The following is a 26,179-nucleotide window of genomic DNA, read 5'->3' as shown; positions in this document are numbered from 1 at the left end:
GAGAACCATATCTCTCTCTCACACACACAGTCTCTTCTTCTTGCAATTCCTTCCTCGTTATGGAGTCGCGAGTGCTGTCACGCGCCGGAACCTTGTCCTCCCTCCCTCACCTCCGCAAGCCGCCGCGGGAGGCCGTCTCCAGCGCCTCCCTCGTCGCCGTGAAGGCCGTGGGCTCCGTCGCGGACGGCGGAAACCTGATTTGGGGGAGGCAGCTGCGCCCGGAGCTCTGCTCGCCGGTGCTGAAGAAGGAGGCTGTCCTCCTCCGGCCATGCCTCGCCGCCGCCTCCTCGCCGGCCGAGGGTAGTGATTCCGCCGGGTGAGGTCCGTTTCATCCGTTCTGACTCAGCGAACTCGGCCACGTCACTCTCCTAACTAATGCCATTCATTTTTTCATTTTTTTTTCTTAAATTATCACAGAGAAGCAAAGGTTGCTCCGGCGGGGTTCTTCGACAAGTACCCGGCTCTGGTCACCGGATTTTTCTTCTTCACGTGGTACGTCACGTGACTCTGTTCTTCCTATTATTACACGCAAAAACAAAGTCGTGTGCTCTGTTCTGTGTCTCTTAGCTTAACTCTTTAAGTCTTAACTGTGTTGTGTCCATGAAGAACAGAAAGACTTTATTACGTGTGGCTGTGATCGCCCCGAGTGTTGAAATTACCATTTTGTCCTTATTCTTTTCTGATGCAGGTACTTCTTGAACGTGATTTTCAACATCCTCAACAAGAAGATCTACAATTACTTCCCCTATCCATAGTAAGTTATGGCTATTATATTATATGTATTTTCAACTTTGTGTGGTGTTAGCTCATCAATTTCATGTCTTGATGTTAATTGGAATTGGATCCGTGAAATATTATGCGCGAACATGCTTCTCTGTCCTATGTTAACGCCGGTTTTAAGTGAATAAAGTTAATTTAAGGAAATATCCTAATATTAAAGCTCGACTTCGTTTTTCTTGTTTATTATATTTTGTACTAAAATGATACTTTGGTAAGTGTTTGTGAAATGAGTTAGAACCGACTGGACTGAATTGAACTTAATAATATAAGGATTCTATTTATGTTTAAAGTATTCTAAAATTAGAATAAAACATGGTATAAGGGTAAAAATTAATGTATTTTTAATTAATTTTAATAAAATTGAGGAAAATAAAACAAAGCCTTTGCTTCTGTTCAATCGGATTATTTTCCTTTTTTAATCCAAGCACAAAATAGACTTGAAGTATGTTTGATTTATTAAAAACTATGGTACTGGACAAAACAAACACTTTTATTCTTAGTTTGATTTGAAAGAAATTAGGAGACAACACAAATCAAGAAGATGAAGATAAAACAATATTTATAATTTTTGTTACTCATAAAATTATGAGTCAATTTTTTGTTTTAGTTAAAATGTATTAAAAAGATACTTATATCCTTATTTATATCTCTTTAATAACCTGAAAAAATAACAACTAACCAACAACCTAATATTTTAAAAAAAAGAAACACCAGTTTTTTTTATTCTAATCTCTTTTTTATTTATTTTGGTAAACTCATTAAATTTTATATCAATTGTATTAAGATAATTAATATTAGATATTTTAGTAAATTTTATATTATTTTACTTTTGTTCATTATTCGTCAAATAATATATATAATAAAAAATTATCTTATAACTTGTATTTTTGTCCTATTGTGTCTTGTTTAGTACCATAATTTTAACGAATCAAAAACGGATCTTCTCACGTTGGAAATAATAGCTAATATGGTTTTGTTTCTGTATTTTTTTAATTCATTAATGAGTTTAATTTTATACATCATTGTTATTATAAAAAAAAATCATACAGTCAAATAAATTTGAAGTTGTGTGTATGATTTTTGAAAGCGTTATTATTTTATATTTGCTTTATTGAAATCGTTATTATAAAAAAGTTAATAATCATACAATGTAATAAATCTTTAGATTGTCAGTCTGTTTAAATTAAATTATTCATTAATTATTTATTAATTTAAATGTGAGACATTTGAATTTTATAACTAATATTTTATCCTGCTTTTATAAGATTAGATTATTATAATTATAAATTATAAATATAAACAATAAAAAATAATTATATAAAAAAATTCCCGATTTTCTCGTTGACCATTTTATATTTATTTTTTCTTTTGTTCCGTATCAGATTTTATTTTATTTATTTTGGGTTCAGCAGCATCAGTTTTGATTTTATTAATGAACTATGCTTTTATGCAGCTTCGTATCGGTAATCCATTTATTCGTGGGAGTGGCGTACTGTTTGGTGAGCTGGGCCGTGGGCCTTCCAAAGCGTGCTGTAAGTCAAGTTCAATTACTCCCAGCCCAGAATTCAAAAAAGAAAAATGAAATTGCCAAGTGCTACTACTTCACGATTTTTTCTTGATTGACCCTGTTAATCATTAACAAATTACATATTTTCACTGAATCTACATTTTGGGACATTATCTTAAGTTTCAAAGTAAACGTTAAGTCAAATATTTGAATTGAAAAATGCAGATAAAAAATTTCTCACGATTACTATATATAAATTGTAATATACTGTTTTGTATGTGGCATATGGTGGATTTTTCTGTAGCCTATAGACTCCAACCTACTGAAGTTGCTCATTCCAGTGGCTGTGTGTCATGCATTAGGCCATGTGACCAGCAATGTCTCATTTGCTGCAGTTGCTGTTTCTTTCACTCATACCATTAAAGGTGATAAAAGTTTATGATATATATATACACACACACACACTTGAAAATGCATGTATCTACTTTCTAACATTGATAAACTTGTGTTTCAGCTCTTGAACCATTCTTCAATGCTGCTGCTTCACAGTTCATACTTGGTCAATCAATCCCCATCACTTTGTGGCTGTCACTGGCTCCTGTTGTTATTGGTAACATCCCTCTTGTTCATTTAATTGAAATATGATTTTTGGTCCATTAATTGCTTTCCACTTGCAAGCTATTTCATTGAGAAAAATGTTAGCAACGCAGTTTCTATCACTTTCTTTTGGACACACTCTTTCCAATAGGATATAACTCATATGGGTCCTAGTAAATATGTGGATCTCATTCTCCATTTAGTAGGTCACATTCTCAAACTAATGATAGTGGCATCTAAATTGGATTTCAACTGATAGATGGTAGTATATTGAAAAGAGAGTATTGTTCTTTCATTAATGCATGGACTTTTTATAGGTAAACTGTCAAGGTAAATATTTGTTTCAGTTTATTGTAAATAGATTATGTGAAAAATGCAGGTAATATTTGTACATTTTCAGAGTATTTAGTCAGTGGAACTTAACATAATCTTGCATATCATCTAATATACAGGTGTGTCCATGGCATCTTTGACTGAGCTCTCGTTCAACTGGGTCGGCTTCATAAGTGCTATGATTTCAAACATCTCCTTCACATACCGAAGCATCTATTCAAAGAAAGCCATGGTTATCTCCTGTGCTAGATATACACTTCTAAATTTGTGTGAATTTCTGATTTACAAATTACTTTTATGTCTTTCTACTATACTGACTGTTGCTCTTTCATATTATTATTAAATAACTCTTTGTGCAGACTGATATGGACAGTACCAATATCTATGCCTACATTTCCATCATTGCTCTAATTGTCTGTATACCACCTGCCGTAATTGTGAGTGAAACCTGTCTAAGTTCCCCTTGAAAATTTAATTTTTATTGTGGATTTTATATAATAAGTTGCTTAGCTATTGTTTTTGGCATTGCGTCCCTGATTAATCATTATTTGATACCACAGTTGGAAGGGCCTACACTGTTGAAGCACGGCTTCAATGATGCCATTGCTAAAGTAGGTTTGGTCAAGTTCGTCTCAGATCTCTTCTGGGTTGGTATGTTTTACCATCTCTACAACCAGGTAAATCCATCTTTTTGATGCAATAGTTTAAATTTTGGATGAGTTTGAAAATTACCTTCTAATTAAAAAAACGTATTTAATGAAAAAATTGCATGTAATATGTTAGGATTTTAAGAAATGACTTTTCATTTAAGAATTTTGATGTTTAAATTCCTAAGAGAATTTATCAGCATTTTTCTATACTAAATATTTTGTTTCAGCTCATTTTATTTTGGCCTATTCCCACCTGGGTGTGAGTTTCTTATTTTCATCTAATAAATTCCTTTTGGCAAAACACAATATCTTTTGAGTTTAATTTTAATACTGTTAGTTTAATTTTAATGTTGTGTTTTACTGTTTTAGGAGTCAGTGTATTTTAATTGAATTCACATGTTTTTCTGAATTGGCAATGATATATATCTACATTTTTTGTCACCATAGGTGGCTACCAACACACTGGAGAGAGTGGCTCCTCTCACTCATGCAGTTGGGAACGTACTGAAACGTGTATTTGTGATTGGATTTTCAATTATAGTCTTTGGTAAATATCGTTATCTTCCTTGCTATTAAACTTAAACTTTCACAGGTGTTTATTTATTAGTACTTTTAAACATTCTGACTGGGTAATTGCTTCACATAGGTAACAAGATTAGCACCCAAACTGGTATAGGAACAGCCATTGCAATTGCTGGAGTGGCACTCTACTCGTTCATCAAAGCCAGGATGGAGGAAGAGAAGCGAGTGAGTATTGTCTTAATTTATTTGTACCATAACTTCTTATTAAATTGGTTGAAACTTGAGAAGTTATTGTTCATTCTCGAGTATAAACCACTCTGGCTAGATGCTTTATAAGTCACCACTATATATACTTTGGAGTGTCACAATATTTTCTAACACATTTCATGATATACTTATTTATTGGTTAAAATTTATTAAAAACTATAAAATAATGAGTGAAGCTCATTAAATTAGTAGGAGTAAGGCTTGCACAATTTGTGTTCAATAAATTTCAACTACAAGTGTGTTTAAAAGAATGTATTAGCATTTAGTATCTAGTTTTACTTTTCAACCAATGAATATTATTTTTCAGTTTTCTTTTTTATTCTTTTCTGGGTGGCTGGTTCGTTAAAGCAAAAATTGATGATCACAAATTTTTTTAATGAGTACACTTTTTTTATTTTTTTGGTAAGTTTGAATTGGACTGAATGGATTTTACCTCTACTGTGGTCTTCAAAAATATCTATGGACAACATATACAGTGATGTGAAAATACAAATAACTGACACAATTGTCTTCTGGTCTTGTTGTCAGCAAGCGAAAGCAGCATAAGAAGTTGTCAACCTGGAGGATGTCTTGCACTGTAAATCACCACAAATTTCCTTCAAAATAATTGAGTGACTGGTTCAGTGTTGTACTATCCTTGTGATAGCGCGCTTTTATTTTTCCTTCTATTTTTGTCAAATATTTTCTTTTTTTCCTTTTTCTCTCTTCATTCAGAAAACAATGTCTCGCTGCTGATTTGCAGTCTTCTTGTGTTGACTGGAAAATGATGTACCCTTGATTCCCATAAAGAGCTATTGAAACTATTATATTAGCTGAAAATTGGTCAGCAATCTACTGCAGTTGAATAAACTAGTAGGTTCAAGTTCAATGGTCATGTTAAAGAAAAAAAATCTAGGCTTGAAAAGGTCATGGCAGAAAGAAGAAAACAATTGATTTAGAATTCGAATTTGAGGGAAATATTATTCTGATAGCATTAATTGAATTACCCGGCTTTATGCAGACAAATGTTACAATGACAAATAAGCAACTAATGGAACAATAAGTGAAAGGCACCACCGACATTATGCGTGGTTCTAAATACTTACAACCAATAGCTGTCTTGTTAGGTGGTAACTCAATCAAGGTCCATCCGTCCATGTGTTGCTGTGAGTTAAAGCAGCCTATTGTTTTTGCATAGCTTGAAGCCATTCAGATCTACCTTCGCCCTATTGGTCACGGGATGAACATTTGTGGATGATATGATAGCTGGTCCTCTTGATAAGAAGAGGAAAAATGAGTAGATAACTTAGTGCTATAATGGTATTAGTAAATGACTAGCATCTGTGTTAGTGGATGAGGGAAAAATGAGTCATTTCTTGGAGTATTAGTAGATGACTAGCATCTATATTAGTTGCGTCCATATTAGTGAACGTTGAGAGAACCTTGGGGTGGAATGTAGAATAATTAGGGATGGAGAGAATAATTGAGAGGGATAGATGTGAAAATGGAAGGGAGAAAAGGATTGGTGAGAGACTTTGTAACATGCGAGGAAGAGAGAGAGAGATTGGTGTCAAAGTTTGTTAAGGAGAATGGACACGTGTCAGCTGATGCGGAAATTAAGAGAGGTGGCAAAGCATGCGAATTAAAAGAAAGAATGTGTTATATAAGGATTTTGTTAAGAAGTGAGGGGGGCATATAGAATGGAAATCTTCTCTCTATATCTCTGCTCTTCCTCTAATTTTTTCTTGCTGCGTCTCTATCTTTCTGATTCTAATTCTCTTCTTAGTTCCAGCGTGACGTTCTAGTCATTTCGTTTCAGTAGTTGTATCGTAGTGTACTTCAACTTCTTACTAATACAAAAAGCCTATTACCTCTTCACTAGCGTAGCAGACTTTAATGGAAGAAGATATTCATCAAGAAGTTGCAGATCATGTATTGAAACATAAGAGTTTTTCATTTGGATGCATATGATGAGAGATGTTTTTTTTAATGGACTAATTCGATAGTTTTATTGAAAATTTTAATAAAAAGATTTGAATCGTGTCTCTCTTCTTTCTTTTCTCCCTTCATCCTTAAATTTTACTTCTCAATCATTATATCAATTTTATATTTCTATGAAATAAATATTAATTTATTAGTTTTATTAAAATATTAATGAAGACATTATTTTTGTCCATGAATCATAAAAATGAGAATTGGATCTAATCTAATAAACATCTTTATAAAGAAAAAATTACTCATTGAAGACTCTAACTTTGGGTTGGATATTTACTCAAAATTTTAATATTGTTATTTAATGAATATAGGTATGAATATCTTATTATCTATCTCATTTTGAATGTTATTTAATATAATAAATTTAAAATAAAAAATAATATTACAAAAATTATTGTGCATAATTTAATTTAATGTGTTATTTTAATTGTTTTTTATTATGATAATAACGAGGATCAAACGTAAGTTATGCATATACTCCATTCCCTAAGGACAATAATATAATTTTATTATATTTGTAATAGTCAAATATTAAACCAATTTTTATCTATATTTTATTGAAAATATGAACGAACCTACTTATCAAAATTATAAACATGAAGTAGATTTAAGAATGAACAAACCTAATTAGTTTAAAAATAATATTTTGATTGAATAAATTAATTAAAAAAATTCATAATAAAAGATGTAATTGCATTGCACCAGCGATATTTAGTATAAGAAAATATTAAATGTATATAATACTTCTTGACAAACAAATTTAAAAGCTAACAAAAGGTTATTACAATTATTTTACCAATAATAATAACAAAAACAATAATATTACTAAACATAAATATAGTTATTTCATATTCATAACACTCAAATAAAATATTATAATTTTATTACTATAAATGCATATCTTTAACAGTGTTAAATGAAATAACTACAGGATAGTTTCTATTGAAAATTAAAATTTATATTATATCAAATATATAATAATCAATGGTATCATATTTTAATAAGTCAATTAAAATATGACTAAATTGTTCACATTAATCTTTTTTGTTATATAATTTATATCATTGGAAGTTAATAATATATATTTTAAAATAAAAAATAATAGAAAAGTTTAAATATATAAATACTATAATAATAAAATTAAATGTTATATTAATAGTTATGTTCAAATTTATTTGTTTCTTAGGATAGTTGCTTTAAAATATATTTCATGAACAATAATAATTAAAATTAAGGGTTTTATAAATGTATAATCAAATTTGAAATATTTCATAATAATTTATATTAGTTAAAAATTAATTATAGAATTTAAAATAAATAAAAGATAAAAGATTAATCTAAAATAATTTCAAAACTGAATACACAATACAAAATATTAAAGTTTATATTGACTAAAGAAATTTATAACTTTTGTGTTATATACTGAAGACACATCTTATGAGAAGAAACATATTATATGAAAGTGAGAGGATTGCATTTAAACTATATTATAAAAGGTTAAGATTTAATATTAAAAAAACCACATAACTTTTAAAAATACTCGATGACTTTTTAAGTAATAACATGATATTAAGTCTTAATCATTCATGTTTGATTATATGGTATACATTTAATTTTTTTATTCTCATATATAATATTTTTCGCTCATATGATATGTCTTCTTATATAATAGTCCAAATCCTTATACATTTTAATAGTTTACATTTTGGTTTAATCATAACTTGTCATATAAGATAAATATATTAAGTTTTACTATGATTATCTTAAAAGTCATATTTGTCATGATTTATGATTGGTTGATAATGTAATTTTTTTAACAATAACGATGCATGAAAATAAACTCTTTTAAAATATATAATGTATAATGTATTTTATGTTAGTAATATAATATTTTTTTAATATTTATTTATCATGACCATATAAAATTAAATTTAAATTATTTGTTTCATTCAATCTTTTGTTGTAATTAGAAATAAAGACTAATAAAGTCTCTTCATGATGAAGATCTTTGGCATTGAATTGTTGAATATGCACAACTATTTATTGGAACTAAGATATAAAGTTGATTGAATAATTAAGAAATTAAGTAAGAAAGAAAAGGTTACAGGTTCAAATCTTTTTATAAAAAACTAACAAACTAATAATTAATATTTGCTAATAAAAATTAAAACTATTTATTGGAACTAAACTATTTATTGGAACTAAGTATTTTGTTCGTGAGAGATATTCTTTGATGCATTTTCTCTACTTTTAATAACCTATAAGTTTAATGATAAAAAAATTGGTAAAAACAAAATTGTTCACTATTGTTTCTTCTACAAATAATTGAATTTAACTATGTTGTATGATCAAAGTAACATAACTTTAGTTTTAAACTAGATCGACATTTCTAATTTATATATTTTTTAAATTATTATTTATTGATTATGTATATGTTTTACTTTTTATTTATTGTATTAAAACATTCATGAATAAAAAATAGAAAAAAAAGTTTGATCATGCTTTTTCTTTGTTGCTTCGCATTGATCATGTGAACGTGAATCACTCACAACATTGTTAAGATTATATACTATAAAACTAATAAATATAAGATATATAGTTTATAAGCAAATATTTAATAAATTTTTCAATAAACTATAATTTTTTATGCTTCCTTACATGTTTACTTCATTCTTTTTCACTCTCTACACTCATTTTTACAGTTAGATGTTAATTGTCAAAAATTAAATTAATTGATATTAATTTTAAAGATTAAATTAAAATTTCACTTTTATATTTTATATATTATAAATATCTATCATTTTAGAGACAAATTATATATTTCATATATTGATAGTCTTATGTTAAGTTTTCTTCTTTTAATTTAAATATCTATGATGTAATTTAAATATATAGGCTATGTATATAATTTAATGTACAATTTGTATTTCTTTATTATTTAAATACTTATCCTTATTATTTATATACTAATTGCTATTCATTTTAATTTTAATTTTAATTTTTTAACGTGGACATTTTTAAATATTTTTTAATGATAATTAATTATAATTATAAAAATTAAATAGTAAAATTGAGTATGTCAAAGTACTATAGTTACATTTTTGCACTGCAAAAAGTTTTTATTAAATCTTTTTAAATTATTTAATAAATATATTTAACTTAAATATGTTTTTCATATTTTTTTAAATATTTCTTTTCTAAATTACTACCTAATTTATTTATTTTCTTTACTTTGTTGGTATGTTTTCACATCTATAGCTAGTGTTTTTAAGTGGACACTAATTTATGTTCAGTTTATTGTTAGCATCTAAGACAAAGAAGTATACGTCCTTGTGTGAATGATTTTGCAATACCCTTTGTTGCTAATCATTGATTACAAGTGTATTTTAAGTAGGTTCAATCATCAATGGCATATCAATTAGCTGATCTTTTGACTCAAAAGCAAGCATATCAAATTTAGTACCTAACAAAAAAATACAAAATAATGTACTTGTATGACATGACATGATTACAAAGTAGCAATAACACATATACATATAGATTCCAAATTGAATCTATTAGCACAAAAATCAAACTTATATCATTGTATAGATGGTTTTACATCACCCTTTATCCTTAATCATTGTATAGTGTGATATGGACAATTGGTTTGTTAGATTAGATGTGTTATGACACATGTAAAAATAATTCCTTGCAAAAGTAGTTCACATGTTGCTGCACTTTTTTTTGTTCAGTGAGCTTCTCCAGTTTCTTCTCCTTGTTCGTTCACCAACCTCAACTCATCCTCCCTTAGGGAGGATGCTTTTGACATCTTGCTAGACTCATCTTTTGCGGTCTGCGATGTGACTCTATCCGTTTCCACCATTTTTGCACCCCATCGTTTGACAAGTTGGTCTGCACCTAGTTGTTTTTTTTTTTTTTTCTTTATTTTTGAAGTCACACTACCCCACTGTCTATCTTTTCAGTTTCACTAGCAACACTCTCCCCGACCTAGATAAAGTCCATAGTGTCTTCTCCACGAACCAACAACTCTCTGCTACCTACCTTCCTCTCACCCCTGCATCCTAACCCTAATTGACAAAGCCTAATGCCTAGTTATCTGAGAATAAATTAATGAATATACATTGACTGTAGCTATGATGAAAACAAAAAAAATAAGTAAGAAATAAAATCATTTATGTAATAATGTGAAGGATAGGTATTTGACTGCTATCTATGAAAAACATTTCTAACTCATATATTTTAATAAAATTTAACGTTATTGAATTATGTTTAATTAAATAGTTTTTTATCTTATAAAAATATTATTGAACAACATTATAGAACTTTTTAAATATTTTATAATTTAAAATTAATTATCTAATTAATTTAATTAATACTATGTAAAATAAATTATTTGTAAATCATCTTTAAAATTAATTTTAATTAATTAAAATATTTTTAAAATTTTAAATTTATATATTGTAATACTTTTATGTATTTCTATTACTACTAAAATAATTTAATGTTGAAAGAGTCATCCTTTTTAAATTATATTTATATTTTAATATCAGCACTATCATAAAAGAAATTAACCTTAGATTGTACAAAAAATCAAAAATCAATATGTAAATTAACAAGGTATACGACAGGAAAAAATATGAAAGAAACTTCTAAAAGAATCTAAATATATTTATTTTCTAATTTTTCTTTTAAGATAATGACTAATTACACTTACACATGATAAAAATTTCATAATATGGGTAATTCAGCATTTCAACTATAAATTAACTTGAACACATGAAATGAAGCAATTTTTTTAATATCTTTTCATACATACCCAGAAAACACTAATAGATCATGCCACATAAGACAAAATATAAAGGAAGAGATAATTTCTGGTGCAGGCACACACTTAACATCTCATTTTTAGACCCAACCAATAAAAAATTAACAAGTGATAAAATATAAAGAAAAAATATTCTTCATTTATTAGCTTTAATTTGATTAGTTCTAATAAAGAAAATGATATAATTAATTTCCTTACATAAAGATTTAATCTTATAAAAATATGTTGAATAAAAATGTAATTTTTATTATTATCTTTTATTTATGTAAATAAAATAAAAATAGGTAACCAACAAAACTAAACCAAAAAAATTATAAATATATTTTCTATGTATTTTTAATATATTTTTAATGTATTTTGTACATTACATTATATAAAATATGTTTTAAATAGATTAGTAGTTATATATTTTAAAATCTATTTATATATTCATTTCAAAATACATATAATATATATATAAATTGTATTATATAAAATACATTGATTAAATTTTTTAGTTGTTAATAATTATTAAAATAGTTCAACAAAAAAATATATAATATATAATTAAGGCAAAAGATATGGGCTAAGCCTAGCTTGGGACGAGATCTTTGATGACTTACTTCAAGAAAAGTAAAAAAGAATAAAAACCGAAGATGAGTGATCTGCCCAGTTGATGAGCCATGGGTGAACCGTAGTTTAATCCAGATTTCGATATCATAGAAATTAATAATGAATAAAATTTTATTAATATGTTATGTATTTTGTATATAATATAATTTACAAAGAATATTTTAAAAATATATTAAAATATATATTTAAATAGTCTATTAAAAATACAAATAAAATATATTAATAAAACTTCTAGTTTAGTTAGTTTGTTACGTATTTTGTTATTTTTAATAAGAGATAACAAGAGAGAAAATAAATTTTTATTATTATTTAAAATATCTTTACAAGAATAAATATTTATATTTTACACCTTGTTAATCTTTTATTGCTAGTGTGTAAGAGAGATATTAGATATGTGCTTATACAAGAATATCTCCATAAAGGAATGCCAAATGTTAGAATTTAGTTTTGGTCTTCAGTTTTTGTTTTTTTTTTCTAAGACCAAAACTGTATGTTGCTGTAGTAAAACTTGATTGAGTTTCGGGTTTGGGAGCTTTGCCCCCAACTCATTCAGTGAAAAAAAAGAAAAAGAAAAAGAAAAACCTTTTGTTTGAACTATTTAGCAAAATTGTACAAAAGCCTTCCTTTGCCTTTTTTGTCATTGATACTTTCTCCTCCGTGTATTGCACAAATTTGTTCCATTTCCGTTTTAGAGTAGAAACAGAGTCATGGATCTAGCAAGGCATCTAGGCTTTTGCCTTAGGCCCAAAAATTAATAAATACTTAACAAAAATTAATAAATGCTTAATACAAAGCACCAAGACTGGATCTTTAACCCTAACAATAAATGACATAAGAAATAAATGAAGAGTGGTCAGTATGAAAGAACAAAAAAGATTGACACCAATTAGTCAAATTACAATTTCTATCTTTATTCATTCTTTTGTTTTTTTTTGGGTTATCAACGTTTCACAATGAAATGATAAAATAATAATGAGAAAATAATATTTTAGAATAGAAGTAAAATATATACTGTCAAACGATCCTCAACTCACTATAACCAACCATCTACCCAACCACTACATAATCCCAACTTCCCTATCAAAAGAATTGATATGATTGACATGACATCCAAGACAAAGAATATATTTTTTTTTTCCTTTCCTATGTAACTTGCACTTTATTTGCAAAAAAATGTTATGATAATAATTGCATCTCAATTAAGCTCAATTTAACCTTAATCTACTCAAAATATGTGAACCGAACCTTTTCTTTGCATTTGAAAGCTTAGATTGCTTTTGTAGATTCTGCAGTCCATATGTTCTTTTTGTACCTTTCATTATTTCAATATCTCATTGTGCTTTATGGAGTTACCTTATTAATCAAGAGGGCTTATGAGAATCCTGTAAGGAACAAATAAAAAGAAAAAGTAATAAAGATTTAGCACAAAGGAGAATAACAGCTTCCCCAAGCGTTTTTTTTCCTTCTTTTAATTTGCACGTTGTTGCTCAATCTTCATCTGCAAATCTAAAATAGAAGAGGACTGTGATGGAAGTTAATTGTATCAATGATTAAAAAAGAGATTATTAGAAATTTAAAACAAATATGAGAAGATGAAAAAAAATCTTGACACCTAACACAATGATCCTCTGAATAAGTTCCTAGCACCCAACACAATACATTCGAAACTTTCAATTTTGAACGTACCCATTCAATAAAACACAATCAAGGAAAATATTTTTTTGGTTTAATTGAAAGATCTTGTCCCAAATATTAGTATATATCAAAGTCTCATATACCCAACTTATTGGATTATTGATATGATAGAGCAATTAATTATAAATGGTTATAATTTAAACTATAGTTATAGATATATTTAAATTCAATTTATAAATGATGATTTAGTAGATAATTTAGAGTTTATTATTCCTCGGTATTCTATAGTATAGATATTGTCTCATCCATGATCCTAAGCAGCATCATCATCTAACCACCACCTGCAGAGAAGATGATTCAAAGATAGGAGATTAGGAGTCAAAAATTACGATGAGAAATGACAGAAAAAGAAAGAGGAAGTTTTGACGGAAAGAGAGAAAGAAGAACATAAAAATATACTAACTATCGTAAATAAATAAGTTGTTTATAGTTTTATTAGATGTGTAAACATCAATCCAACATTCAACATCAAAACAAAAAACTTTTTTAATTTATTTTGATGCAGCTAAAAGTAACAAGAGACAAAAATAAAAAGGATAGAACAAACTAATCCCGCATTCAAACGGTACCAATTCTATCAACCAAACAAGAGATGTGAAAGAAGTCTCTTAACTAATGTTGTGGATAATACCTGCATGAAAGAGTCTTCTAACTAAACTCCAATATTCACTAAGGTAATAGCTTGTTAGGAGTCACAATTCAATGATATATATCAATTTTAAATTCCTAGAGACCATAAATATAGGTTACATTTGATATACAGAACAACAAGAATAACATGACAGAAACATAAGTGACTGGAGAATTTTTTTTATGGTTTGACGAATAATAGATAGTATAAGTAAAATAATATAAAATTTAATAAAATATTTAATATTAATTATCTTAATATGATTTATATCATTTTTTATGTGTTTATTGAAATAAAAAGAGGAAGAGAGAAATTAAAATAAAAATTCTGATGTTTTTTTTAATGATTACATTAGTTAATTATTATTCTTTCGGTTATTAAAGATATAGAAATAAGAATATATATGTCTTTTTAATATTTGTAGATGAAACAAAAAGTTATTTTATGATTTTTTGAATAACAAAAATTAGAGATTTTATCATATCTTTGTCTTTTTGATTTTCCTTAATCCTATTTCAAATCAAACTTAGACAAAAAATATTTATTTATCATATTCAATGTAATAATTTTCAACGAATCAAATATACACAGAAAGTAACATGTTCCTCTGCATGCTAATGGAGTGGTTTGGTTGATTATAAGCATGCATGGTTTAATTTGTCAACACTAATATTAGGAACTTGGTGGTCCATTAAAACCTTCCCTCCAACACTTTTAGTTTTCCTTAGAGATTACATATGGCTGCTATCTAAAAAGCCTAAAAGGTAAAGTCCTTTCTGACACAAGTTTGGTTATATGCAATTTTGTTGACTCAAATCTTTTTTATTTTTAAAAGTAAGCACTTTGGTCTCTTATTTACTTTTTTACTAATTAAAACTTTTGAATTCTCATTTTCTATTTAAAATACTTATAAAATAGAATCACTTACATTGTTTTCAACTTTTTTATATAATACTCACCAAATATAATATATAAAACTTTTTATTCATTTGATCCTCTCATGACATGTAGGAGGCAAATCGGGCAATTAATGAAAGGTCCAAAGGGAAGCCCAATTCTTAGGATGTGGTCCCAGGCAACATAGGGGACCCCACAAAACATAAACGTGAAATATGAAGAGATCCCAAGTCACTGAAAATCAACGAAACCGAGCCTCAGGCGAAAACGAAAAAACAAGTTTAAAGAACCAATCCGAAGCAGAGTCAGCAAGCAACTCATTTCTCTCTCTCTCTCTTCCTTTTGCTTCGTAAACCAAAAACCACACACACCACAATTTACATTTTATTTAGGAACAAAACAAGAACAAACAAAGGAAAAAAAAAAAAATCCCAGACAAGAACCTCCCAAAAATGTTCATCAAAATTAATACACCACGGAGAAAGAAAGAGACACACACATGCAGACTCACAGCAAAAGCAAACATTTCATGTTTTTCATTTTCATCTTAAATAACTAAATAGTTTTAGTTTTAGCAAAAATGAAAATAAATAGCCCTTAAAATTTAAGATAGAAATCTAAACTAAGAGAAGATAAAGATTTAAGATAACAAATAAGAAAGGCATATTTTTCTTATCTTTGGCGTGTTATTGATTTTATAGCGTTCGTTAAAGTCCTGTTTGACAGGAACAACAAAACACACACTCTGACACCGTTCGTTCGTAAAAAAGAGAATCCAAAAAAATTAAAAAGAAAACGGATTATAATTCGAAGAAGCAAAAAAAATCAAAAATTTAAAAGGGAAATTATTAGTATGAAACGTGGTGGTGGAATTCTAGTAGGAGTAGCAGTCAAGAGCAACAACAACTGTTGGTTTATTAGTTTTGTTTTTCGATTATTAATATTCTTATCTTACTATTGTTTTTTTTTTTCTTTCTTGGTTCTTTTATTCTTCTTGGTTGTTCTATCTTTTCAATCCTCACAAAATACACACAGCTTTTATATTTTACCCTTTATCTATTGCTGTTATTGTTTTCATCCCTTGTGACTTTCCTTTCCTTTGCGATTACGAAATTGGGGTTTGATCCAGAGAGAGAGAAAGGCATAAAATTTAAGGAAGAACAGAGATTGATTTTCCATAGGAACCCTAATTTTCTTTTTCTTGTTCTTTTGGGGTTCTGCGATTTGTGGGGTTTTGTGAAGCGGTGATTGGAAAGTCTCGATCTTTGATCGGTTTTCGTCGATGGAGGGCGAGGGTTGTTCAGAGGGAGAGAATAATCGGAAAAGGGGTGGCTCTGATGATGATAGCAATGAGAATAACAACAACAACAATAACGGAAGCAGTGGCAAGATTGTGAATTCTAATGAGGGGCAGAGCAAGCCCAAGCGCCAGATGAAAACCCCTTTTCAGCTTGAAACCCTCGAGAAGGCTTATGCTGGTTTGTTCCTTGCACTCACCCCTTGTTTCTTGAATTTTTGCAATTTTCAATTTTTCTTTTTGTGTTTTTGTTTTGATATTTTTTGAGTAATTTTTGAATTGGGTTTTTTTCCTCCTCTGTTTTTTGGGGGGATGATGTTGATTTTGTTATATTTTTTTTTTATTGATTAGTGGATAATTACCCTTCGGAGACGATGAGGGTGGAGCTGTCTGAGAAATTGGGGTTGTCAGATCGACAGCTTCAGATGTGGTTCTGCCACAGGAGGTTGAAGGACAAGAAGGACTTGCCGTCTAAGAAGCCACCACGGAAGGTGCTGGCAGAGCCATTGCCGGATTCGCCAAGGGACGACCCCAGGTTGAGCCTTGAGCTTGCTAATGAATATGGATCCGGGTCCGGTTCAGGTTCCAGCCCGTATGCCCGAGTGGAGCCCCTGAATGTGGTTCCTCGGTGTGTGCCTGGTTATTATGAGTCCCCACAGGCTAAGTTGGAGCTTAGAGCAATTGCTTGTGTCGAGGCGCAGTTAGGGGAGCCATTGAGGGATGATGGACCGATTCTAGGGCTAGAGTTTGATCCATTGCCACCAGATGCCTTTGGGGCACCTATAGGTATACATACAATCATAGAAACCTGTGATCCTATCTTAACTTGTTAACTGAATGTTGCTGTTTCTTTTATATTATATGTAGTGTTTTACATTTCTTAGGTCCTAATTTAACTTGGCATGCTTGAATTGGTTTATCTTCCCTTTTCTCTACCTAGGCATTGTGAAAAATTCTGACATAAATGTGCTTTATATTTCATTTGGGTAACTTTCATATATGGCTTTGCTTTCCATCTCTAGGGGCGCTACTTTCTAATTTAAACAATTCCTAGAAACAATAGGTAGAAGTTCAGAAATTGTTTGTGATAGGTGCATGCACTTTGTTTGGCTACTGACACTCCTTATATATTTCTTTTTTGTAGCAGCAGTTACAGAACAGCAGAAGCTACCTAGTTTTGCCTATGACAGTAAAATATATGAAAGACATGATGCTAGAACAAATAAGGTTGGTTTTCTTTCTTCTATAATAGTGTAATCTTGGTCAATAAAATGAAACTTGTCTTGTATAGCGCATTGATAACAAATTTGGAATTTTGGAGACAGCTATCTTGATTGAGCACCTGTTTTAAATGCTCGTCCATCTTGTTGGTGTATAGGCGTGCATTCATTTAGTTCTGATGCTGTTTGGTCTTTTACTTCTTCCTGAATTACAGACTGGTAGTACCAGCTTGAAATAGGATACTTGGAAACTTTGTTTTTGATGAAATGGTGAATTTGTATTTTTATTTAGATGCTAATTTTGTACAATGGAAATGGAAAAGGACACTGGTGGTAAGGTTGGAGGTAGCCCGAGTTTTCATTGCTTGAGTTGTTAATAGCATGTCTATATTTTGGTGTTTCTTTATCAGCAGATTTTAGTGTTTGCTTGTTTAGTATAACTTTATGATGTTTAGTTTGAGTGCTTTTTGTCTTGTCTTGACATGCAGATTATCATTTTAAATGCTCTTTCAAGTTTTGATACAAATGATCCTCTGTCTGTGTTTTCCTTTACAGTACGAGGAACTGGAAAACCTGCTGCTATTCTTTGTTTAAATTATTTGTACAGATGGCGATGCTTATTTTTACTGCTTAGTTCCTTTATTTGAGCTTTGAATTGAAATTGAGCTCCTTCATTCTAGGCTTTGGCAAGGACATTCCGTGACAATCAATTTCTACCAAACAAGTCTGGCATTAGGTCTGATGCTTCTGGACAGTTCAGCCAATCTCATTTACACGATCCAATTGAAGGTTTTGTCAGAAATCCTCCTTTTGCACATGGAAATGAACATCTACCTAGAATTCATGCTACTAAAGGTCATTCTTCTCGTGTTCGTCTCTTGTCTCAACAAGACAAGCAATTGATTCCCTATCAATCTCCTTCTCGGGATGATGATGCTGCCCCTCAAAGGGAATTGTACCCAAACATAGCTAATGCTGGAAAGAACTCTCACTCTACTGGTCACCAAATTGTTGGGCCAGAAAATCTCCATGCTCTACCTAGTGTACAAGTTTTGCATAACAATGCTACATGGATTGAGAAGAAACGAAAGGTATCTTTAGTAATTAATGTTGCAATTTTGCTCAGTGTTCAACTCTTTTATTTATTTTTTTATATTCTTTGCAAAGGATGATTTTATAATTTTAACTATATTTATGTAGAGTGATGATGCCCACGATGTTGAAGCCCACGAGATGAAAATCCGGAAAGAGCTTGAGAAACAAGACAACCTCAGACGAAAGGTTTTATTGAATTCAGTTTAGCTTATCACAAATTTTTTTATAGGGGTTAAAAATGAATCACGTTCACATTCTTTTAACTATTCTCTTTTCCCCCTTCTTTTGTAGAGTGAAGAGCGGACAAGAAAAGAAATGGAGAGACAGGATCGTGAAAGAAAGAAGGAAGAAGAAAGGTTGATGCGTGAGAGACAGCGAGAGGAGGAAAGAGCAAGACGTGAGCAAAAACGTGAAATGGAGCGAAGGGAAAAGTTTTTGCTGAAAGAAAATTTAAAAGTAAGTGTTTAAGCCTTATGATGATAACCTTTTTTTGACTAATATTTAGACATCTGAGAATATTTAATCAATTTTCACATATTTTATCTTAAAAGGCAGAGAAAACCAGGCAAAGAGAAGAGCTTCGCAAAGAGAGAGAAGCAGAGAGAAGGAAAGCTGCTCTTGAGAAGGCAACTGCTCGTAGAATGGCCAAGGAATCTATGGAACTTATTGAGGATGAACAGCTGGAAATGATGGAGTTGGCTGCCTCAAGCAAGGGGTTTTCCTCTATTGTCCATCTTGATTTTGATACTCTGCAACACATTGAGTCATTTAGGGGTGAGCAATTTATTTTTATTTTGCTGTTTTTAATTGTATACAATTGGTTTCTTTGGGTGTTCAGTATTTATTTGGAAACTAAAAAAGGGAAATGAGTTTCTGCTTTAAGTACTGAAACCATATTCTTATATTGTAGATTCATTGTGTGTTTTCCCACCAAAGAGTGTAAAGCTAAGAAAACCATTTGCAATCAAACCCTGGATCAACTCAGAAAACAATGTTGGCAATCTTCTCATGGTATGTTGTCATCATCTCTTTTGCTTCTTTATAACATGCACAGTGTACAAATTCCTTAATTTACCATTCATCATGTTCTCTATTCTGCTCTGGTCCTGACTCCTGACAGTGATTTATCTTTACCGTTCCTCATGATTTGAAATAGTAGATTAATGCTTTTGTGTCTGCTTGTATAAGATAGTTAAGGACTGAAGGTTGTTGAGGTTAAATGTTGTGTGTATGTTAGACTAAGATCAGGTAAACCTGGATATTTTCTTTTGGTCTTTTCCTAGTTTGATCTGTTATCTAGTTTTGATATTGCATTTGAAATGGTGCATCAGGCATTTAATTTTCTGCATTCTATAATTGAAAAGTTCTTTTCCTGTTATCTCGTTAGTGTGTGGAGCTTGTTTGCTGAATCAGCAGTTTTGTGGATGTACTGATTTCCTTTTGTACTTTAGATAATTGCTTGAATTAAGGCTTCTGAATTTAAGGTTTGAAATCTGTACTGTTCTATTTCAGGTTTGGAGATTTTTGATCAACTTTGCTGATGTTCTAGAGTTATGGTCTTTTACTCTAGATGAGTTTGTTCAAGCATTTCATGACTATGTGAGTCAGTCTAGACTTTGCTGGTGATTTCATGCTATCAGTTTAACTTTTTTGTGCACTCTTGCTCATTCTGGGTGTTCAAATCATTTTATCCCAGGACTCAAGATTGTTGGGTGAGATACATGTTTCTCTTCTTAAGGTGATAATAAAGGACATTGAAGATGTTGCAAGGACACCTTCTACAGGATTAGGAGCGAATCAAAATGGTGCTGCTAACACTGGAGGTGGCCATCCAGAGATTGTGGCAGGCGTAAGTTCAATGTGTTCTAGGATGTAGAAATAGTAGTTTTATTTAGTGGAGTCCAGTCTTGTAATTATTATTTTTTTATGTCAGGCGTATGCATGGGGTTTTGACATACGAAATTGGCACAAGCACTTAAATCTGTTGACATGGCCAGAAATTTTCCGACAGCTAGCATTATCTGCTGGATATGGACCACAGTTGAAGAAAAGAAGTATTTCTTGGTCATATGCAAATAATAAAGATGAGGTATAGTTTTCTTTATTTTGCTTTATTATTTTCAGATGTAGCTTTAAAGATTCCTGCAATACGTGAATACCTCCATAGTTTAATGATTTTAAGACAGTAAAATACAATTAAGATATAATTTCAGTTTGCTGATTTCATATTTAGCTATTTTCTTCACCCTGAACATTTGGAGACCTTTGTTACCTTAATCTTATTTTGCATGCATTCAGTTTATTAAGCAATTAAATGCTTTCATATGGGATTGGGGGTCTTAATGTCTATTGTATCAAATAAGTGGATTATTTGTACCCTTAGTACCCCTGGTACTTTCCTATATTTATAATACATATATTTTTTGCCGATAAAAAAAAATCAAATAAGTGGATTAAAATATGTATTTAAATGCAGGGCAGAAGTTGTGAAGATATCATTTCTACACTTCGTAATGGTTCAGCGGCTGAAAATGCAGTTGCAAAAATGCATGAGAGAGGTCTGTTAGCCCCTCGAAGATCTAGACATCGATTAACTCCTGGTACAGTTAAGTTTGCAGCATTTCATGTTCTCTCGCTTGAGGGTGAGAAGGGATTGAATGTACTAGAACTTGCAGAAAAAATTCAGGTGAGTTGCATATCCATATTATGTGATCTTTTGTATTGTCAGGTTTATTCTTAACTTGTTATGTCTCTTATCTGTCAGAAATCCGGTCTTCGAGACCTGACGACCAGCAAGACTCCTGAGGCATCGATTTCTGTTGCTTTAACCAGAGATGCCAAGCTTTTTGAAAGAATAGCTCCATCAACATATTGTGTACGTGAGGCATTTAGAAAGGATCCTGCTGATGCTGAGTCCATTCTTTCAGAAGCAAGAAAGAAAATTCAGATATTTGAAAATGGGTTTCTAGCTGGTGAGGATGCTGATGATGTTGAAAGAGGAGAGTCAGAAAGTGATGAAATTGATGAGGATCCTGAAGTTGATGATTTGGTAAATCCAACAAGTGCTAACAAAACATCTGAACAGTGTGATGATTTCTCATCAAATGGAAAAGAAAATTTGGGTCATAATGTTGAACTGCAAGGTGAGTTTGATAAGAATCTTCCTTGTTTTCCTGAGAGTGGTTCCAAGAATGCTGATGCTCCAATTGCTGTAACTGGACAATCTGGTGCTTGTGAAGATCTGGATGTTGGAAATCTTGGTGAAGATAATATGGAAATTGATGAAAGAAAGCCTGGAGAGTCATGGGTTCAAGGGCTTGCAGAAGAAGAATATTCTGATCTCAGTGTAGAGGAGCGTCTAAATGCTCTTGCTGTGTTGGTTGGTGTGGCAAATGAAGGAAATTCAATCCGTGTTGTTCTTGAGGTAAACTTTATTTCGTATAATGTATTATGTCCTTAAGTTATTTGTGGTATTTCGTTTATCAAATTGACGTGAGGAGTTGTTCAGGATCGTTTGGAAGCAGCAAATGCTCTGAAGAAACAAATGTGGGCAGAAGCACAAGTAGATAAAGTTCGTCTAAAAGATGATACTTTCAGTAAATCTGACTTTCCGTCTATCAATGGGAATAAAGTTGAAATACAATATTCTTGTCCTGTCACGGAGGGCAAGCAAAGCCCATTGCTTGGCATTAATATTGGCAATAATATTAATAATAGTGTGCCCTCTCCTAGCATTGCGGAAAATCATAAAGCAGCTTCTGGTTCACAGAGCCTGTCTGTTGAAAAACACTCTTCAGTTCAAGATCTTTGCACTGGTCCAGATAACCCTCAGGCTCAGTCATTTGTACAATATTCAAAAAGGTCACGTTCTCAGTGGAAATCTTATATTTCCCACATGGCAGAAGAGATGTATGTCTACAGATCCTTACCCCTCGGGCAAGATCGCAGACGTAACCGTTATTGGCAATTTGTTGCATCTGCTTCTTCCAATGATCCTGGTTCTGGCAGAATCTTTGTTGAATATCTTGATGGCAATTGGAGGCTTATTGATACTGAAGAGGTAAACTGCATAACTTATGGCTAGTCAAAGATGGAAATGTTACTGAGTTGTCTGGTGCTTTATTTTATCTTTAGGTGCCAATAGTTTGTGAATTTAAATGTAGCTTTATGCTTTGTCTTAATTGTTATTATTTTTTAAATCAATTCTCTACAGGCATTTGATGTGCTTCTTAATTCACTTGATTCACGTGGGATCAGGGAATCTCATTTGCGTCTAATGTTGCAAAAGGTTGAGATTTCCTTTAAGGAGAATGTTCGTCTGAATACTCAATGTTCCAAAATTGGAAGCATAGGTGAAACATGTGTTAAAAATGAAGCTGATGAAACAGATTCCAGTCCTGATCGGCATACTGGATCTGACAGTCCTAGCAGTACCCTTTGTGGCTTGAATTCTGACACTTCAGAAACTTCATCATCCTTCAAAATTGAGCTTGGGAAAAGTGAGAGTGACAAGAAATCTGCCTTGAGAAGGTATCAAGATTTTCAAAAATGGATGTGGAAAGAATGCTATAACTCACCAATATTGTGTGCAATGAAATATGGGAAGAAGAGATGCAAACCTCAGGTTGTCATCTGTGATATCTGTCTCAACCCTTATTTCTTTGAAGACTCCCATTGCAGTGGTTGCCACCAGACATTTTCCTCAAATAGTGGATTTAGTTTTTCTAAACATGCATTTCAATGTGGAGATAAATTATCGAAAAATATTTGTATTTTGGATTCTTCTCTTCCCTTACGGACAAGATTGCTGAAAGCCATGCTAGCTTTTATTGAGGTGAGTTGATGGTGTGCTTTACATTCTTAACGTCAAGCCTATTGCTTTCTTCATTTAATTTTAGAATGTTACTTTATAAGGGATATATTATATTCACTTTCTGATTTACAGGTATCTGTTCCGCCTGAAGCATTTCAATCAAATTGGACAGAAGATATTAGGAGGCATTGGAGTGTGAAGTTGAGCAAATCATCTTCTGTTGAGGAACTGCTACAGGTTTTCCATTTTTATTAAAATTTTATCTTCCATATCTTTCCAATATTTTAAAAATTATGAATCATTATCTACTCAGTCATTTCTAAATTTAACAATCCATTTTTCAGATATTGACCTTACTTGAGAGAGCATTGAAGCGAGACTTTTTATCATCAACCTTCTCTACAACAGGGGAACAGTTGGGTTTGAACAGTATGTCAAAGAGTGCTGCACAGACCTCCACTGATCCTGAATCAGTTGCTGTACTTCCATGGGTTCCACTGACCACTTCAGCTGCGTCTCTCAGACTTCTTGAGTTTGATGCATCCATTGTCTACGTACCGCATGAGAAACCTGAACCTTGTGAGGAGAAAGAAGATAGGGTATACATGGTGAGTATGTTTTATTTTTCCTTGTCTTCAATTAGACTGCTTTTGCTCGTAAACTTCTAATTTGGTATTACCATTAAAGGTTTGCTATGATGAGTTCTGCTGCCATTTTATATTTTTATCTCAAAAACAATGAAGATGAACTATTTTGTCAAGACATTCAACAAGCCGATTGGATGTCAAGTTTTCAGTTGTACAAGTCCCTTTTGTTAATATTATGGGGGACAAGGTGTGCTTGTTTTGCTGGAAATTTCTTGTGTTCACCAGTTTGCTTTCTTACTTTGTTTTCTCGCAGAAGCTTCCTTCAAGATATAATCCTTCTAAATCTAGTAAAGCGGCTGAAGCAGCAGACTTGGACCATGACGAATTCATGAAAGTTAAATCTGCTTCTGTGAAGATTGTGCAAAGCAACAATAAACGAGGACGAGGGAGTCGTGATAAAGGACGGGGTAAAAAGCTATCTAAAACCAAACAAAATACTGGCCATCGTGGTGCTAAGGTTGCTGGGAATGCAAGTCAAAGGATAAAACAACAGGAAGTGGGATCACAAGGACAAGCTGGTGGACGTGGTCGCCGAACAGTTAGGAAAAGAAGAGTGGGGAAGAAGGCTGTTGAAGATTTGTTGCTGGGCCATAGGGGTGCCACTCATAGCTCGAGCATTGGTAGAGAATCGTTGAGAAGCATGGATGAGGACTGGGATGATGAAAAGGCAAGTCCCGTGACACCCATCCACATGGGGGCTGCTAACAATAGTAACAGCATTGAAGAGGCTGAATCTGATGACAATGTTCAAGCAATGGAGTCTGATGACAATGTCCAAGCAATGGAATCTGATGACAACGAACAAGCTGCAGAATCTGATGACAATGGTCAAGCTGTGGAATATGATCAAGGAAACTGGGAAATAGGTTTTAATGGTGCCCCTAGCAGATGGAGTAGGGATTTGGTTGGAATGAGTGATGATGATGTGGAAGCTTCTGAAGACGATGATGACAATGACAATGTCATTGGCATTGAAAACAATGGAGAGGAGGATTCAGAGGCAGATGCTATGAGTGAGGAGGGTTCAGATGGTACAGCAAACAGAATTGTAAATGAAGAAAGCTCAGAGTCGGATGTCTCTGAAGATTCTTCTGATTAGAACATTGTTTTTAAAGGGAAAGGATCCTCTACATTTTCTTTTTTCTCTATTTCTTCCATTTCACAAGTTTTTGGAAAAATAAATAAAAAAACGCAGATGATACACACTTTATGAAGAGTATCATTATTTTCTCAAAAACTTAATAATTGAAGAAATGGATAGAAAAGGAAACAAACAGGATCTTTTCTTGTTTTTTAAGGCTGCGTTACATTTTTCCCCCTATATTGCAGCCAGCTTTACAAGGTACCTGAGCTCCAAAGTCACGGCAAGGCTTCATAGTTCATAATAGTTTTATGGTTGAATAGACTAATAGTGTATAATAGATATATAAACCCGCCCATTGCGTGGATTCTTAAGAAAATTTATAAAAAAAGTTAATATTATTATACAATCAATAATTCAAGAAAACAAGTCAGAATTTTGCCTGTTGCTTCCTACCGATAGATATAGTAAATTAGTAATGATCGTTAGATGATATACTTGGAACAATAATTGTTCGTATAATCTTAATCTAAAGCCCCTACACGGTATTTTTACTACTATTTAGCAAGCAATGAATCTGATAATTGTATCTTCTGTAAAATTGGCCATCGGCCATGGAGTAAGGCTACAAAGAATAACTTTGTTTTCTACCAACAAGCATTCCCAAAAAACAACTAAGACTATCGTTAATTGAATCTGAATCTCAATTTAAATAGTTCGACTCAGATTGACC

At 31.4% G+C, this 26,179-nt stretch overlaps 2 protein-coding genes across 4 annotated transcripts; both read left to right on the top strand.

Moving 5' to 3' along the window:
* Window positions 1-5,524, top strand: LOC114419586 (triose phosphate/phosphate translocator, chloroplastic). Its single transcript, XM_028385302.1, has 12 exons — window positions 1-316; window positions 418-492; window positions 689-754; window positions 2,234-2,312; window positions 2,592-2,712; window positions 2,802-2,897; window positions 3,337-3,449; window positions 3,577-3,654; window positions 3,778-3,894; window positions 4,315-4,414; window positions 4,514-4,614; window positions 5,185-5,524. Exons 1-12 carry the CDS (start codon window positions 60-62, stop codon window positions 5,200-5,202), a joined length of 1,221 nt encoding a protein of 406 aa, XP_028241103.1. The 5' UTR covers window positions 1-59; the 3' UTR covers window positions 5,203-5,524.
* Window positions 5,525-15,617: 10,093 nt separating this feature from the next.
* Window positions 15,618-25,867, top strand: LOC114419585 (homeobox-DDT domain protein RLT1-like). 3 transcript variants are annotated; one of them, XM_028385301.1, is made up of 18 exons: window positions 15,618-16,771; window positions 16,942-17,376; window positions 17,741-17,817; window positions 18,491-18,901; window positions 19,011-19,091; window positions 19,197-19,361; window positions 19,457-19,679; window positions 19,816-19,916; window positions 20,418-20,504; window positions 20,602-20,754; window positions 20,839-20,994; window positions 21,382-21,591; window positions 21,670-22,329; window positions 22,414-22,965; window positions 23,119-23,739; window positions 23,851-23,955; window positions 24,063-24,326; window positions 24,619-25,867. In XM_028385301.1, exons 1-18 carry the CDS (start codon window positions 16,576-16,578, stop codon window positions 25,462-25,464), a joined length of 5,343 nt encoding a protein of 1,780 aa, XP_028241102.1. In that variant the 5' UTR covers window positions 15,618-16,575; the 3' UTR covers window positions 25,465-25,867. The 3 variants fall into 3 exon arrangements, with proteins under 3 accessions (XP_028241102.1, XP_028241101.1, XP_028241100.1); XM_028385300.1 differs by having other exon boundaries at window positions 15,620-16,771; window positions 17,738-17,817; XM_028385299.1 differs by having other exon boundaries at window positions 15,620-16,771; window positions 17,735-17,817.
* The last annotated feature ends 312 nt before the right edge of the window (window positions 25,868-26,179 follow it).

This window comes from Glycine soja, chromosome 7 (genome assembly GCF_004193775.1).
Source record: "Glycine soja cultivar W05 chromosome 7, ASM419377v2, whole genome shotgun sequence".
NCBI classification, from domain to species: Eukaryota; Viridiplantae; Streptophyta; class Magnoliopsida; order Fabales; family Fabaceae; genus Glycine; species Glycine soja.
Note: the sequence above shows the minus strand (reverse complement) of the source record. Positions and strands in the feature narration are given on the sequence as shown.

Excerpts from the sequence above, each read along its gene's own strand:
- LOC114419586 (XM_028385302.1), top strand. The coding sequence starts at position 60 with ATGGAGTCGCGAGTGCTGTCACGCGCCGGAACCTTGTCCTCCCTCCCT. Across the intron at positions 755-2,233 it reads AATTACTTCCCCTATCCATA|CTTCGTATCGGTAATCCATT; the intron begins GTAAGTTATGGC and ends GCTTTTATGCAG. Across the intron at positions 2,898-3,336 it reads ACTGGCTCCTGTTGTTATTG|GTGTGTCCATGGCATCTTTG; the intron begins GTAACATCCCTC and ends TCTAATATACAG.
- LOC114419585 (XM_028385299.1), top strand. The coding sequence starts at position 16,576 with ATGGAGGGCGAGGGTTGTTCAGAGGGAGAGAATAATCGGAAAAGGGGT. Across the intron at positions 20,995-21,381 it reads ATGCAAATAATAAAGATGAG|GGCAGAAGTTGTGAAGATAT; the intron begins GTATAGTTTTCT and ends ATTTAAATGCAG. Across the intron at positions 22,330-22,413 it reads CAATCCGTGTTGTTCTTGAG|GATCGTTTGGAAGCAGCAAA; the intron begins GTAAACTTTATT and ends GGAGTTGTTCAG.